At 42.8% G+C, this 17,963-nt stretch overlaps 1 protein-coding gene across 6 annotated transcripts in view; it reads left to right on the plus strand.

The window, feature by feature from the left end:
* The window catches only part of enah (ENAH actin regulator), a 311,956-nt gene extending 294,640 nt beyond the window's left edge, over positions 1–17,316 (plus strand). For all 6 annotated transcript variants that reach the window (XM_073056228.1, XM_073056227.1, XM_073056229.1 and 3 more), the window contains one exon: positions 12,013–17,316. In XM_073056228.1, coding sequence (XP_072912329.1) covers positions 12,013–12,050 — 38 coding nt within the window. In that variant the 3' untranslated portion in view covers positions 12,051–17,316. The remainder of the gene's footprint in view (positions 1–12,012) is intronic.
* The last annotated feature ends 647 nt before the right edge of the window (positions 17,317–17,963 follow it).

A 17,963-nucleotide genomic window follows, 5' to 3' on the forward strand; every position in this document is an offset into this window, starting at 1 on the left:
TCAACCTGTTCTCATAAGGCGTGCTCTCCAATCCAGGCAACATCCTTGTAAATCTCCTCTGCACTCTTTCTGCAGTATCCACATCCTTCCTGTAGTAAAGTGACCAGAACTTAGCACAGTACTCCAAGTGGGGTCTGACCAGGGTCCTATATAGCTGTAACATTACCTCTTGGCTCTTAAACTCAATCCCACTGTTGATGAAGGTCAACACACCATACGCCTTCTTAACAGCACTGCCAACCTGCACAGCAGCTTTGAGTGGCCTATGGACATGGACTCCAAGATCTCTCTGATCCTCTACACTGCCAAGAGTCTTACCATAGAATCATAGAACACTACAGCACAGAAACAGGCCTTTTGGCCCTTCTTGGCTGTGCCAAACCATTTTTCTGCCTAGAGCAACTGACCTGCACCTGGACCATATCCCTCCATATACCTCTCATCCATGTACCTGTCCAAGTTTTTCTTGAATGTTAAAAGTGAGCTGCATTTACTACTTCATCTGGCTGCTCATTCCACACTCCCACCACTCTCTTTGTGAAGAAGCCCCCCCCCCCATGTTCCCTTTAAACTTTCCCCCCTTCACCCTTAACCCATGTCCTCTGTTTTTTTTCTTCTAGCCTCAGTGGAAAAAGCCTGTTTGCATTCACTCTATCTGTACCCATCATAATTTTATATGCCTCTTATCAAATATCCCCACATTCTTCTACGCTCCAGGGAATAAAATCCTAACCTATTCAACCTTTCTCTGTAACTCAGTTTCTCAAGTCCCAGCAACATCCTTGTAAACCTTCTCTGCACTCTTTCGACCTTATTAATATCCTTCCTGTAATTTGGTGACCAAAACTGCACACAATACTCCAAATTCGGCCTCACCAATGCCTTATACAACCTCATCATAATATTCCAACTCTTAATACTCAATACTTTGATTTATAAAGGCCAATGTACCAAAAGCTCTCTTTACGACCCTATCTACCTATGACGCCACTTTTAGGAAATTTTGTATCTGCATTCCCAGATCCCTCTGTTCTACTGCATTTCTCAGTGCCCTACCATTTATGTTGTATGTTCTACCTTGGTTTGTCCTTCCAAAGTGCAATACCTCACACTATAGTACCGTTAATACTATATTCTGTCTTCAAATTTGACCGACCAAAATGAACCACTTTACACTATCTGAGTTAAACTCCATCTGCCACTTCTCAGCCCATTTCTGCATCCTATCCAGATGTCCCACTGTAACATCTGACAACCCCCTCAACCTTTGTGTCATCAGCAAATTTACTAACCCACCCTTCTACTTCTTCATCCAGGTAATTTATAAATATCACAAAGAGGAGGGGTCCCAGAACAGATCACTGTGGAACATCACTGGTCACCGACTTCCATGCAGAATATGAACCATCTAAAACCACCCTTTGCCTTATGTGGGCAAGCCAATTCTGGATCCACAAAGCAAGGTCTCCTTGGATTCCATGCCTCCTTACTTTCTGAACGAGCCTTGCATGGGGAACCTTATCAAGTGCCTTACTGAAATCCATATACACTACATTCACTGCTCTACCTTCATCAATGTGTTTTGTTACATCCTCAAAGAATTCAATCAGGCTCAAAAGGCGTGACCTGCCCTTGACAAAGCCATGCTGACTATCCCTAATCAGTTTATGTCTCTCCTCATAAATCCTTCCTCTCAGGATCTTCTCCAACAACTTGCCCAGCACTGAAGTAAGACTCACTGGTCTGTAATTTCCTGGGTTATCTGTACTCACTTACTTGAACAAAGGAGCAACATTTGCAACTTTCCAGTCCTCTGGTACTTCTCCTGTCCCCATTGATGATGTAAAGATCATCGCCAGAGGCTTAGCAATCCCCTCCCTCACTTCCCACAGTAGCCTGGGTATATCTCATCCAGTCCCAGCAACTTATCTAACTGTCCTGCCAAACGTTTTCAGCCCAAAATGTCTACTGTATTTTTTTCCATAGATGCTGCCTGGCCTGCTGAGTTCCTCCAGCATTTTATGTGTGTTGCTTGGATTTACAGTATCTACAGATTTTCTCTTGTTTCTGACTTATCTAATTAATGCTTTTGTAAAGCTCCAACTCATCCTCTTTCTCAATGTCTATACACTTAAGCGTTTCAGTCCGCTGTAAGTCATCCCTACAATTGCCAAGGTCTTTTTCCCTGGTGAATACTGACACAAAGTATTCATTAAGTACCTCCGCTACCTCCTCCAACTCCATGCACATGTTTCCACTTTCGCACCTGATTGGTCCTGTTTTCACACATCTCATCCTCTTACTCTTCACATACTTGTAGAATGCCTTGGGGTTTTCCTTAATCCTGCTCGCCAAGGCCTTCTCATGGCTCCTTCTAGCTCTCCTAATTTCATTCTTAAACTCCTTGCAATCTTGTAATTTTCTAGAATTCTATCAGTACCTAGTTTCTTGAACCTTGAAGCTTTTTTCTTTTTAACTAGATTTTCCACATCCTTTGTACACCATGGTTCTTTTACCCTACCATCCTTTCCTTGCCTCAATGGAACATATCTAGGCAGAATGCCATGCAAATGTTCCCTGAACATTTGTCAAATTTTTGCTGTGCATTTCCCTGAGAACATATGTTCCCAATTTATGCTCCCAAGTTCCTGCCTAATAGCATCATATTTCCCCCTACCCCAATTAAATGTTTTCCCAAATTGTCTGCTCCTATCCCTCTCCAGCACTCTGGTAAAAGAGATAGAGTTAGGATCACTACCTCCATAGTGCTCTCCCACCGAAAGATCTGACACCTGACCAGGCTCATTTCCCAACACCTGATCAAGTAGAGCCTTTTCTTTGGATGGCTTATCTACGTACTGTGTCAGGAAACCGTCCTGAACACACCAAACACACTCCACCCCATCTAAACCCCTTGCTGTAAGGAGGTACCAGTCAATGTTAGGAAAGTTAAAATCTCTCATCACAACAATCCTATTATTATTGCACTATTCCAGAATCTGCCTCCCTATCTGCTCCTCGATGTCTCTGTTACTATTGGGGGGTGGGGTCTATAAAAAAAAAAGCTCCCAGTAGAGTTATTGCCCACTTCCTGTTTCTGACTTCCAACCACACTGACTTCCTTTTTTTTTGCAGCCTTGACACTACCCCTGATTAGTAATGCCACCTCCCATTCTTTTTGAAGCATCTAAACCTGGCACACTCAGCAGACATTCCTGCCCTGAGACATGCAAGTCTCTGTAATGGCCACAAAGTCATAGTTCCACATATTGATCCACGCTTTAAGTTCATCCGCTTTGTTTATGATACTCCTTCCATTAAAGTACACATCTCAAACCATCAGGCTAATTATATCTTTGCTCTATCATCTGCCTATCCTTCCTCAAAAACTCCCTGCAAGTTGTCTCTACTTGTGCTCCAACCGTCCCATCCTCTGCTTCTTCACTTTGGTTCCCACCCCCTTGCAAATCTAGTTTAAATCCTCTCCAACAGCATTAGCAGACCTCCCAGTCAGGATATTGGTTCCCCCTTGGATTCAAGTGCAACCCATCTTGTACAGGTCACACCTGCTCCAGAAGAGGTCCCAATGATCCAGAAATCGGAATCCCTGCTCCTTGTTCCAAATCATTCAGCCACACATTCATCTGCCACCTCATTCTATTCCTATACTCACTGTCACATGACACAGACAGCAATCTGGAGATTACTCCCTCTGAGGTCCTGCTTCTCAGTTCCCTTCCTAACTCCCTGCATTCTGCTTTCAGAACCTCCTCCCTTTTTCTACCTGTGTTGTTGCTACCAACATGTTTCACGACCCCTGGCTGCTCACCCTCCCATTTCAGGATATTATGGATGCATTCAGAAACTTCATGGACCCTGGGAGGCAAACTACCATTTGTATTTCACGCCCACAGATTCACTTATCTGTCCCTCTAACTGTAGAGTCCCCTATTACTTCTGCCATCCTCTTTCATTCAGTACTCAAAATTGAATACTTTAAGGGGGACAGCCAAAGGGGTGTTTTCCACTACCTGATGCTCTCCCTGCGCTCTCCTGAGAGTTACCAGCTTAACTGTCTCCTGTGACCTTGGTGCAACTACCTGCCTGTAGTTCCTATCAATCGCCTCCTCAATTCCCCTAACAAGCCGATGCACCTGGTGCAGATGCAGCCATCAGGGAGGCTGGAAGTTTCCCAGATATCCCACATTTGACAACCAGAGCAGAAAACTGCCCTTGCAATCTTACCCACTGTTCTTAAGTTAGAGGGGAAAAAAGAGAAATGAAACTAATTTACCTTCGTCCTCTCCGAAGCTCTGATGAGCCAAAGCCCTACTACTTGGTTTCTATCCCCTAGATGTTGCACAATTTTTTGGAATGTGTCTTAACATTTTCTTTTTTTTAAAAATCTAGATTACTGATCCCTAATATTTGCTACCATTTAGTGTAAACTTCACATCAGTCTGTCCTGCTGAAATCTACAGCTATTATGTGGTTTGCAATATTCCCAGGTTTTGTCTTGTCTTCAACTTTAAAAGGATCCCCTGCACATATTATTCCAGGTTACTGAAGCATTGACATTAACTCAAGTGCCTGTGCTACACAGGTATATGACTCACATCACTGGGAATTACAACATTGTAGCTAAGTTACTTATCTGCTATCTGGAATCCTAGGTAGTCAAGATTAAATATTGTGATGGAAACTGGAGAATTTCACCAGTTTCATAGCTGAAACCTCATGTGGTTCCTAAACCTGTCCTCCCTACATTTACTGCATACCTATGACATCATGGTTGCCTCGTCATCGTCTTTCAGTTCAGAGGTAATCAGAGGCGGACACAAAGTGCTGACCTGCAAGAGACATTCACACCAACAGTAGTAAAAGTGATTCATCCATGCTCCCCTGCTTGTCTTCTGGTCATTATCACATGCATTAAACTTTTCATTAAATTTCCAAGCATCCAAACACAACAGCTGCCCTACATTTATCCATTCTCACCTGTATTTAATCAAATAACTCAATCAAGTTTGGCAGGTAAATTGTCTAAGAAATCTGTGGCTGTCATTTAATAATCCAAGTTCTTACCAATAATTTTCCCTCAAATTGTGGTATCTTAAGGTATCCAAAGGATCTCCAATTAGGCTGATGGGCTTATTGTTATTTGGTTTAACCCTCAGCCTTTGCAACTCCAAAATAGATCCATGCCTGGAAAGCAATGAGAACAGGAGCATACTCAGCTGAGTTGATCTGTTCACTCAGATCCTGGCTATTAGAGTCTAACCTTTATTTAGCTGCCTTGGTTCTGTCAGCTTGTAACATTCTGCTTGACTGGAATTCCAAGCTCTCAACAGCTTAGAATTAAGAACATCATCCTACATCACCTCTGAACTAATTTCATTGTATAACCTCACCACCACCCATCTCTTCAACTTACTCTGTTGTCTACTCATATTAAAACACTACACTTAAATCAGCCCTTAATTTGTGCTCTCTCATTTAATCTTTAAATTTGTGTTGTTATGCTGAAACTTGTGGTGCTGTGTTCCAGGCCAGCATCTTCTTGAGATGTGACTTCCAGACTGAAAGCAACATTCTAGGGCTTTAAATAATAAAGCACAAATTATCCTTTTAGAAACCACTTTGATCTGACCTGACATATTTGGATCATACTCCCTACCTGACACTTGCTCTACCATTCCTGGTCCAACCATGCATTAGCTCAGTTTTGACCACCAGCATACTAATTTTGCTACCAGCGGTGAAAATACACTAGCCCTAGTTTACACTAATATACCACATGCCTATATACTCAACCCTGTATTAGACTGTCAAATCACTTACCTGTAATGTTAGTTCCAGCAGTGATCACATGAGTCAGACCAGTTCTAAAGGTGGTGAACACCTGGCCTGAGGGTGTAGTCTCTGCTTTGATAATACAAACTGGAGAATGTTCTGGGTGGCTGCTGCCTATGACAACCATGTTAACATCGAGGAATATGTGGATTCTGTGACCAGCTACATAGAGAAGTGTACTGAGGATGTTACCATCACAGAACATATCTGGGTGAGGGCAAATCAGAAGCCATGACACACTGCAGAGGTCCATGCCAGGCTGAGGAATCATGATGCTGCTTTTAGACCAGGAGACGAGACAACTCTCCCAGGAAGTAAGAACTGTGTTTTTCTGCTCAATCAGGAAGGTGAAATGGGAGCATGCTCAGAGGATTTACAGCCAGTTCTACGATACCAGCGACACGAGGCGCAAGTAGCAGGGATTACAGGGAAATGGTGGGAGGGAGGCTGGGAGCATTACCGGATGTTTGAGGAGTCAATGTTCATGTCATCGGGTTGGAGGCTACCCAAACGTGTTATTCCTTCAACCGAAGTGTAGCCTTATCCTGACAGTGGAGGAGGCCATGGATGAACATATCAGAATGGGAATGGAAAGTGGAATTAAAATGGGTGGCCACTGGGAGATTCCGTTTGTTCTGGTGGACGGAGCATAGGTGCTCAGTGAAGTGGTATGTCAATCTACGTCGGGTCTCACTGATATATAGGAGGCCACAAAGTTTCGCCTCATTTGGAAGAATTGTTTAGTGCCCTGAATGGTAGTGAGGGAGGAAGTGTAGGGGCAGGTGTAGCACTTGTTCCACTTGCAAGAATAAGTGCCAGGAGGGAGATCAGTAGTGAGGGACGAATCGACAAGAGAGTTGTGTAGGGAGTGATCCCTGTGGAAAGCAGAGAGTGAGGGTGAGGGATAGATGTGCTCGCTCATGGGATCCCATTGCAAATGGTGGAAGTTTTGGAGAATTATGTGCTGTACGTGGAGGCTGGTGGGGTGGTAGGTGAGGACAAGGAACCCTATCCTTGATAGGGTGGCAGAAGGATGGGGTAAGAGCAGACGTGTGTGAAATGGAAGAGGGCAGTGTTGATAATGGAGGGAGGGAAACCCCTTTCTTTGAAAAAGGACGACATCACCTTCATTATGTAATGAAAAGCCTTATCCTGAGAGCATATGCGGTGGAGACAGAAGAACTGAGAGAAGAGAAGGCGTTTTTACAAATAACAAAGTGGGACGAGGTATAGTCCAGGTAAAGTAGAGGTACAAGTACAGGTATAGTACAGGTTGTTTGTGATTAGATTACTGTCTGGCTGAAACTGAGGTGAGGAAGACCCTGGCCAAAGTCAACCCACGCAAAGCTGCAGGGCCTGATATTATATCAGGTCAGGTGCTGAAAGACCACGGAACCCATCTAACAGATATATTCAACATCTGCCTGAAACAATCCATTGTCCCCTCAGTTTTCAAGGCAGCCACCATCATTCCAGTACCAAAGAAGGTCTCAGTAACCTGCCTAAATGACTATCTTCAGGTGGCATTACAATCAGCTATTATAAAATGCTTTGAGTAGCTGGTCATGGAGCTACACTGGACTCTTTCCAGTTCGCTTATTGCTCAAATCAATCCACTGATGATGCAATAGCCTCTGCCCTGCCCCACCTGGAAAATGGGGTCTCATATGCCAGACTGCTGCTTATAAATTTAAGTTCAGCATTCAACACCATCATACCCCAGGGACTGGTGGGGAAACTGTCCTCGCTGGGTCTCAACACCTCCCTCTGCAATTGGATACTGGACTTCTAAACAGTAAGGCCACACAGTCAGACCGTGTGGGCAGCAACATCTCTCATCCCATTACACTGAGCACTGGCACTCCCCAAATCTGTGTGCTCAACCCACTGCTTTTCACACTGCTGATCGCAGGATCCAGCTCAAACTGTGTCCTCAAGTTTGTGGATGACACAACAGTGGTTGGCCTTATCAAGAACAACGACCAGATGGAGTACAGAGAGGAAGTGGAGCGGCTGATGGTTTGGTGTGAGAATAACTACCTAAGCCTGAACGTGGAGAAAACAAAGGAAATCATTGTGGACTTCCAAAGGCGCAGGCAAACCATCTCCCTCTATGAATATATGGCTCCTCCCTAGAAAGAGTTAAGTGTACCAAGTTCCTGGGAGTTCACATCACGCAGGACCTCATCTGGTCCCTTAATATCACCTCCCTGAACAAGAAGGCACAGCAGCGCCTCCACTGAGGCAAGCAAGGTTCTTGACCTCCATCTTAACTGTATTTTACAGGAGAAGCATTGAGAGCATCCTGACAAGTTGCATCTCCATCTAGAAAGGGAGCAGTCAACCATCAGACCAGAAGTCTCTACAAATGACTGTGAGAACAGCTGAGAGGATCGTAGGGGCCTCCTACCATCCATTGGGGTCACTTATCAGGAGCGCTGCGCACACACGGCCCCTAGTATTATTAACGATCCACCCATTCATCCAGTATCCTCTTTGACTTTCTACCATCTGGCAGGCGACTACAATGCATAAAAACAAGAACAGTCAGGAGGAGAAACAGTTTCTTCCCCCGGGCCATTTGTCTCTGAACTCCCGGCTGCATCATATTCGAAGAGTGACTGGTTAATCTGTTCCGTGCCTTCCAATACTTAAAATTAATGCTGTTTAGTTTGTTATTTATGTGTGATTCATCTATAGATTTTATCAGTATCTTCATAAGTCCACGCCCAGGATTACGGCTGCACAGGTGGAAGGTCAACTGAGGAAGATCTGTACCAGCAAGGCGGCTGGACCGGATGGAGTTTCCCCACGATTACTGAGGGCCTGTGCGACTGAGCTGGGAGAACCACTACAGCGCATCTTCAACATGAGCCTGGAGCAGAGAAGAGTACCCAGACAGTGGAAAACATCCTGTATTGTCCCGGTACCGAAGAAACCACAAACAAAGGAGTTGAATGACTTCAGACCTGTTGCCTTGACGTCGCACGTTATGAAGACCATGGAGCGGCTGATAATACAGAATCTGAGGCCACAAACCAGGCACGCCCAGGATCCTCTTCAGTTTGCGTATAAGGAGAAGGTGGGAGTGGAGGATGCTATCACGTATTTGCTGCACAAATCACTCTCTCACCTAGAGGGGGTCAGTTGTGCTGTGAGGATTACATTCCTTGACTTCTCTAGTGCCTTTAACACCATCCAGCCCAAGATCTTAAGGCACAAACTAACAGAGATGGGAGTAGACTCTCACATAGTGGATTGGATAGTGCACTACTTGACAGATAGACCTCAGTATGTGCGGTTGGGAGACTGTAGGTCTGACACGGTGGTCAGCAGCACAGGGGCGCCGCAGGGAACCGTACTCTCTCCGGTCCTGTTCACCCTGTACACATCAGACTTCCAATATAACTCGGAGTCCTGCCATGTGCAGAAGTTCGCTGATGACACGGCCATAGTGGGATGTGTCAGGAATGGACAGGAGGAGGAGTATAGGAAACTGATACAGGACTTTGTGATATGGTGCAACTCAAACTACCTGCGTCTCAATATCACCAAGACCAAGGAGATGGTGGTGGACTTTAGGAGATCTAGGCCTCATATGGAGCCAGTGATCATTAATGGAGAATGTGTGGAGCAGGTTAAGACCTACAAGTATCTGGAAGTACAGTTAGACGAGAAGCTAGACTGGACTGCCAACACAGATGCCTTGTGCAGGAAGGCACAGAGTCGACTGTACTTCCTAAGAAGGTTGGCGTCATTCAATGTCTGTAGTGAGATGCTGAAGATGTTCTATAGGTCAGTTGTGGAGAGCGCCCTCTTCTTTGTGTTGGGGAGGAAGCATTAAGAAGAGGGACGCCTCACGTCTTAACAAGCTGGTAAGGAAGGCGGGCTCTGTCGTGGGCAAAGTACTGGAGAGTTTAACATCGGTAGCTGAGCGAAGGGCGCTGAGTAGGCTACGGTCAATTATGGATAACTCTGAACATCCTCTACATAGCACCATCCAGAGACAGAGAAGCAGTTTCAGCGACAGGTTACTATCGATGCAATGCTCCTCAGACAGGATGAAGAGGTCAATACTCCCCAATGCCATTAGGCTTTACAATTCTACCGCCAGGACTTAAGAACTTTTTAAAAGCTATTATTAATGCTTTTTGAGATAGTGATTTAGATGCATATCATATTTTTTACTGAGTTAAGTATTGTATGTAATTAGTTTTGCTACAACAAGTGTATGGGACATTGGAAAAAAAGTTGAATTTCCCCATGGGGATGAATAAAGTATCTATCTATCTAAGTTATCGTGTGTTATGTGTACTACTGTGCCTTACACCCTGGTTTCAAGAAATGTCTCATTTCTATATACATTATTTGGTTATATATGTTACATACATGTATATAGTTAAATGACAATAAACTTGACTTCAAGTCAATGTTTTTATTTCGAATTTTCAGCATTTACTGAATTTTTGTTTTGAGTCAAGTCCTGGCATTCCTTTTCACGGATACAGTGCAACACAAAAATTGGCCAGTTGAGTCTGTACTAATCATCAACCGTCCATTTCTGTGATCTTGCATTAATCCCACTTTTAATTTTCCATGTTTTCTATCAGCTCCCTCTCAGATTTCACCATTGATCTACATATGAGGGGCAAGTCACTGTGACCATTTAACCTACTAATGTCCTTGGTATGTGTAAAGGAACTGGAGCATTGAACAAAACCCACCTATTACAAATATAATGTGCAAACTGCACACAGACAGCATCTGCGGTCAGGGTGACATTTCTCATGTCTGAGTTCTACCCATGTTACCTCACTGAATGAACCCTCCAAGATGTCCTCTAAGTGGCGCTGATATTCTCGCCAATCAGTAATTCAACTCCCCCAGCTCTTTTTCATCCTTTGATTGTGTTTGAAATATCAAATCCTGAATTGTTGAGCTGCCAGTTCTGCCTTCCTCTCACACAGTTTCTGTGATGGCCACCACATTGTAGTTCCATGTATTAATCCAGGCCCTAAGAACACCTGCCTTGCTGTTATACTCTTTGCATTGAAATAAATGCATTTCAACTCTTGAACACCACCATGCCCATTACCTTGCTTTGCCTGCCATTTCTTTCAGGCTTACTTCATCTAACTTTTACCTTCCCCAGGATCCTTCCTTTCATTGATCCCTGGTTCCTGTTCACCTGCCACCTTAACTTAAATCCTCCTGAGAAGAACGAGTAAACACCTCTGTGAGGATATTGGTGCTTTTTTAGGTGCAACCTGTCCCACCAGTTCTATGAGGGAACCGAATGGGACCCTTCCCCCACACCAGCTCCATTGAGGACTGGTTCAATCAGTATACAACCTGAAATACTTGTCTTTGCAGACATCCACAAAAAACAGAAAAGGTTCAAAGGTCCAGTTTAATGTCAGAGAAATGTATGCAATATACATCTTGAAGTGCTTTTTCTTCGCAACCATCCACGAAAACAGAGGAGTGCCCCAAAGAATGAACGACAGTTAACTGTTAGAACCCCAAAGTCCCCCCAACTTCCCTCCCTCCTGCGCATAAGCAGCAGCAAGCAACAATCCCCCCTCCCCCTCCCCCCACAGGCAAAAAAAAAATTATCGGCACCCACCACCGAGCACTCAATTGTGAGCAGAACGATAGCAAAGACACAGACTTGCAGTTACCCCAAAGACTTCACGTTTCACCCGGTATACGACATACCTAGGGAGAAGGAGGTGCCTCTGTTTTTCAAAGAACCCAAAAAGAATAAATGATAGATAAACATGAGAACCCCAAAGACTCCCAACATTTCAACAAAATACGTCTGCGCTCCCCACCCACCAAGCAACAGCAAAGCACCAAAGCATAAAGTAATCACACTTGTGTTGATGTACTAGTGGCTGTCCAGTCATTGCTGGAGCTGGGAATGTGATTGGTTCTGTCTCCAACCTATCTCTCTGCCGGAGGGTGGACTATACGTAGTGCCCTTGCAGCTGGTGGACTTGCTGCCCCTGGGAGTAACACCACCATTAGGTTGGTTTGTGGGATGTTACATAAATACACAGGAAGCCAGATAGCTGAAAGCCAGACATTGTGCTAAAGAATCTGGCCTGCTACTGAAATGCTGAAGATACTAATGTAAGCTTGCCTTTTTGTTCACAGCAATCAGACAGGAGCTGAGCAAGTCCAACACTGCATAGACGACATGCTGAATGAAACTGGCCCTTCTACGCCTAATGTGATGACTGATGACAGTGAGAGGGTGATGAGAAAATGACAAAGACCCAGTGAGGAGTGGGAGAGCAGATGGGAGGGAGGGAGGAAGGAAGCCCACCTTGTGCTGCAGTCCGAGATTTTGCAGGCAGCCTCATACCGTTGTGCTTTTCTTTTTATTCCCCTCACTGCTTGCCGCTTTTTCTATCTTCTTGGAGGAAGAGAGTTACTGTAATATTATGCAAAGATTCTAATGTTTGTTGAAACTGAATCACAGTGTCTGGAAAGTATCATCACTTGAAAGAAGAATTTGCACAACAGTTGTTTTTGTTTTCATTTTTTTTCCTCTAGGAGGTGGGTTGTAGTTTGAGCACAGATCTTGGAGACAGGTAACCTTATAGTTTCTACATGTAGGAAGATGCAATGTGGGAATGTGCTCTATTGTAAGGGTGCCCAGGGATTATCTGTTATTTTTCTACTATTCAAACCAATGGCAGATCACAGGGTTTAAGGATACAGAGATGCCTTCCTTAGTTTATTATTGTGATAATGCTTTACCAAATCGAAGACTCGTCTGTCAATCCAACTAATGATGTAAGTTCTCAGTGCAGTGTCTGTAATTGTTCCTTCCCTGACTTTGTGCATGTCGAGATGTAATTCTTTGGTATATCAAAATTGGCTGTGACCTGATGTTTCATCCCACTTTGCCAAGCAATACTCAGTCATGTTAAGTAGCCATCTGGTTGCTTTTGCAAGTATCTGAGGGGAAGGATAGGGTGAGCCTGTGTGCTGCCATCTATATAATCTAATAATAAATCCACATGCATCTAGTTTTTCCACATCTCCTAATCCTGGAAAAGATACCCTTTGAGAATATCTGTGGTGCAATTGTGTTTATTTCCATATGTTCCAACAAGTAGATGTATTCTAAAGCAAAGTGTGGAAGGAAGAGAATACTTGAGGAGAAGATCTTTCTCAACCCTAGTCCCATGGTTTTCTTGAGACTGGTCGCAACAAGTTAAGGTGTTGCCATTTTCACCTTGCTCCCACGACAAAGTACCTACTTTCCTTTGTCCAGTTCATCAACCAATTTGAAGAATTGTTGCTTCTTTGACCATGTGAAGTGGTAAATGTCTGGTGTGTCAGATAGCATTTGAGTTGGTGAGTGGTCTTTGACCTGCTCTTTCTCAAAAGCTGACAACTCCCAAACTGGTTGCTGAAGTGGAATGTGGGTTGAAGGTTTTGTAATACCTCTCAGCAACTCTGTGCCCCACGAAGACTACTCGCTACCAAACAACCACCCCGTCCACACAGTACCTGTAGATGTACCTGGGTTACCAAGAGACTTTTGATCCACACACATTGTTAGACCAGTGGAAGTTGTGCCTCCTTTGCAGGAGAGGAATAGTTCAGCTCTCAGGGCTCTGCCACCCATTGAGGAAGGAGGTGTTTTCGGTCTTTATCCCAGTGCAAGCTTCCTGCTTCCTCAGTTGGAGTGGCAGTGTTATTTTTTCCTGCAGTTCTTTGAAATGCGTGCCTTTCCACCAACCCCCAACTCTGTAACTCCTGATTGTCCTGCTAATTGGACAGGGCCAAATCCAGAGCAGTGGTAGCTGGGACTGATGCAGGCATCTGGGATTTCAGAAGCTGTAGAGTTTGCACCTTCTGAAACACCTACCCTGCCCATCAACACCTTGGCTTGGTTGCAGTTTCAGACAGCTTTATTCATCTCATCTCACCTTGGTGCTGTGTGCCTGCTTCCAGAACTGAATTCTATTTACCAGACGACGGGATTGATGTCTCCAAAACTAAACTGCTTCAAGGATATTTGTAGACATCCAAGTAACGTTCGTTCCATTTCCAGTGTGGGTATCACAAACAGGATAATTTTTGTTTTTAAGTTCTCCCAACCAGTGTTGCAGATTAAAATCGAATATCATGTACAAATGTTTTCAAGGTTGTCACTGTTCTTTATAATTTACATTTGAAAATACTATCAAAATTTCAAAAGCAAAATTGCTTAAACTGCTGCAGTAATAGTTTATTGAGTCTTTGATTTCTATGTTGAGGGCCTTGACGTCTCTGATCATCACCAAGTAGGTAATTAATAGTCACCAGCCCTAGTCAGCGGTTGTGCTGGGATAACAGTTGTATCTCTGTGATCTAGATAATGTGAAACCCAATGAGTTTAGTTAAAAGTTCTAAAATTGTTATTGTTAAATAGATAATGCAGTGGATGTTGTAGGGAAGCTGAGAGATTTTTTTTGGTAGAATGAACATAGCCACTTTTTTTTAATACAAAGTGGTTATGAAAGTTTTTTTCACTGTGATCTGTAGAGGGATAAAAATCCTGTTATATCGCACATATATACTGTCAGTACAAAAAACTATTTTTAACAGGGCAGTTTATTTCCTTTAAAATATTAATTATTTCTTCATTCTCAGATACTGAAGTAGATTACATGGAGATCCTGACAAACGTTTAGGTGATTGAGGTTGTTATTTTGTGTATTTTACCTTGCCTTTTGCTCTTTGCCCTAAATCACAAAAGGGCTTGACCTCCCAGAGCCAGGACCAGTTACACACTGTGCACAATTGTATGCCCTACCACTGTGAGAAATGGCACATCAAGGTTCAGCTGCTGTTCAATGCCTAAATCATAAACTGATTCCTTATTCCACTGGATTAATATCTTGAAGAATCAAGATTGTTTCCATGGCTCCAGCTATCTGATTTTCCTCTTGTAACAAGAGAGCTGTAATCTGAAACTCTTCTTTGAGTATTATGCCCAATAGTCCTTTTCAGAGTGGCTGTGCAGGCCATGGTGCCAGCCGGGGTGGGGCAGGGGCTGAATTTACATCAGTGGATTATTTTGAAGCCGGAAGGACCATTTTATCGCAGACTTAGCCTCCAACCTGTTCATGTAGAATCAGTCTTTCAACAATGGTTCCATGTTAGATGGGAGCTGAAGTTTTTAAAAACGAATCATGTTGCTGAGTAATTGAAATAACGAGTGAAAAGGTTGGTCTGTCTTCCGCATTATTTGTCTCCTGTGTTGTGTTGTCGACTGTCTCACAACCACAGTTACTTTGAAATACGTTTTGCTCGATCAGTTCTGTGCACTCCTTGGTGTAGAATGTTTACTCCTGGGATGCTATGTGAAGTTGAGTGTTAACTCGGCTTTAATATTTAATTAACTTTTAAAAGGTACTAATGTTAATGGTTTACGTGGAACATACTTGAATCTTATGGTGTACATCCATTTGACAAAATGAGCAGCTTAAAGCCAGTGTAGCCACAGAGAAATTGACAGACAACTGACTGTGAAGTTGGCATTGGTGGAGTAGGCCATTCCAAGAGGATGCTCCCATCTCAGTGCCTGCAAAATTAATTTTATCCTGTATCTTGGGATTTTGTGCTGCTCATTTTTTAAAAAATCTACTAACTCACCCTCACGTAAAAATGTTGACAATGCAAATCCCTTCCTTTAAAATAAATAACAGGCAGCAAGTAAGGGAATGGGCAAGTCCTTGCAATCCAGTGTTTAGATCTTTTTAATAAAAATTTAAGAAAGTTTAACATCACTTTTCTATATGGAAAAGTGAGAATGTAGTCTTTATGCTAGAAGAACAGAGTGAAGTCCACACCTCAGGAATTACCTGAAAATTGCATCATCCACAGGCTATTTGATTGGGCTGATGTTAACTCCAGGCTCTCTGGCTTCCTTCAGATAAGTGTCCTCTGCATTGCCCAGGGGAACGAGTTCAGTGCTCACTACTGAGGTCCCCAAAACACTAATTGAGTCCTTCAGTCTCCAGAGTAATATTGCTGCTGCTTGTTTCTGTGAGCACTGTGTCTGCTGCCCTCTGAGTGCCTGTGGATAATCATGTGGTTTCTTTGAAGCTTATTATTTTGTATGACACATCAGCCTTCACTGGATTGGGTTATATTATGGATTTGGTGTGCTATACCTGTATTTGTTTAAAATATCTGTCTGGTTATATGACCCTTCAGAAGAATTGCTACCTGCTCAATACCAGAAAGGAGTGAAATAATTAGCATTTTAAATGTGCAAGCTCCAAGTGGTTTTTGTAAAAAGTATAAACAAAATGAAAATGCATTGAAAATGTTGCAGCTAATTTGCAGTAATACATTTGAAGCCGCAGTGCAGAACTGACTGAAGTAAAACATCCAAGGTTAGTAGTGTGTGTTTTCACAGGTGAGAATAGAGGATGGAAATGAAAACCTTTCATTTTCTCATCTCACTTCCTGACTATCTGTAGGGTGGGGAAATAGAGATGATTCTCACAAAAGCTCAAGCTTTTTCAACTGTTTCCCTGAACTTAGCTTTGTACCGTGACAATGGATGGAAATTCACTTCCCTCATAACACTAACACCCAGTGCCACAATCTGAACTGTATAAACTAACCAGTGCCTGTGGTGGAAAGGATTTTGCTTCTCTCAATGTCTTGTAATCAAATGAAGTTCTGTATAAATGTGCTGGTGCTGGAACCTGCCTTGAGTCACTCCAAAATCAGAAAATGATTGTACCATAAGGATTGTGTTTTGGAGTTGCATTTTGCCTTTAGATATTGTGCGGGTGAATTACAATTTAAACAAAACTGGTAGAGATGGGACTAGATTTGCGCAGAGTTCCCTTCTCCTGAGTGAAAGCTGTGGAATTTTCAGGGTTACATGGTGAGGAGAATCATAGATCAGCTGTGGACTCAAGACAACAGAAGTCTGAGAACCACAGAGACCAAGACTTTGCAGTGACAGCTCAGGTGATTGGTCTTCACTGCAGAGCTCCAGTGTATGGAAGATCCCGGTGGAAACCTAGGTAGTAGCAGGACAACATGAAGATGCTTGTGTATAAATATGAACTCCAGGTAGAATTGCTTCATTTGTGCAGTGAATCTGAGGCTTGTCTCCAGCCACAAGACAATGTTATTTGCTCTCTATTCCTCATCTCCAATGTGATCAGATTTGTTTTGTATTTTTGATTTTTGACTGCCAAATTGATTTGCACAAAATTCCATAGGTAACTCTCTTGTCAGAAGAGTTCAAGGTGGTTTCTTGTTCTGGTGAAATGAAGAAAATGTATCAACATATTTCACATTTACATGCTTCTGAATCTGTTCTTTAGATTTACAATTCTGTTTGTATCATTGTTATGTTACATTTTAAAATTTCTTATGTGCTAATTTTTTTGATCGAATGGAATAAAATTAAACATTAGATCTTCTTGAGAATGTCTTCCTATGTCTTAATATCTGCATTGTTCTGTTAAACATGTGAACAGATTTCCTCTGGAGGTTGTTACACAGATCCAGTCACCTTTTGGGTTCTTGGAAAATTCCTGCTAATTTCTAGTCAGCAAATTGTGGAAAGTCCTCATTATGATAAAAGAACATATTCTCCAAAAGTACTTCATAACCCATGCATTGCTTTAAAAAGTGCTATTGTTTGCCAACAGGAATCTCTTAATGAACTCTTCAGCCATCATGAATCTCACAGAACTGGTGCACAAGAAATTTGTTCTTCAGTCTGGCAATCTACCCAAGAGATTTGCTAAGACGATAGTAATTCCAGAAATGCCAAGTAACCATGGGGTTAATTGAACTTAATTAACATTGGGGAAAATAATGCCATTGTATCTCACTGTTACATGTGAAAAGGTCTTAGTTTAATGTCTAATCCACATACTCTGACAGTGCAGAACACTTCAGTGCTTCAGTGCTGTTGGCTTGAGGAAGAATACATCATCTTCTGACTTGGTACATTAGTATTTAGACCTCAACATTGAAGTTAATCATTCGGTTGGACTTATAGCCCACATTTGATTTTCTTTCTCCTTCTGTTTATATCCAAGATTTGTCTTTATTGCCTCTTACAGTTT

This window comes from Hemitrygon akajei, chromosome 9, assembly GCF_048418815.1.
Source record: "Hemitrygon akajei chromosome 9, sHemAka1.3, whole genome shotgun sequence".
NCBI classification, from domain to species: domain Eukaryota; kingdom Metazoa; phylum Chordata; class Chondrichthyes; order Myliobatiformes; family Dasyatidae; genus Hemitrygon; species Hemitrygon akajei.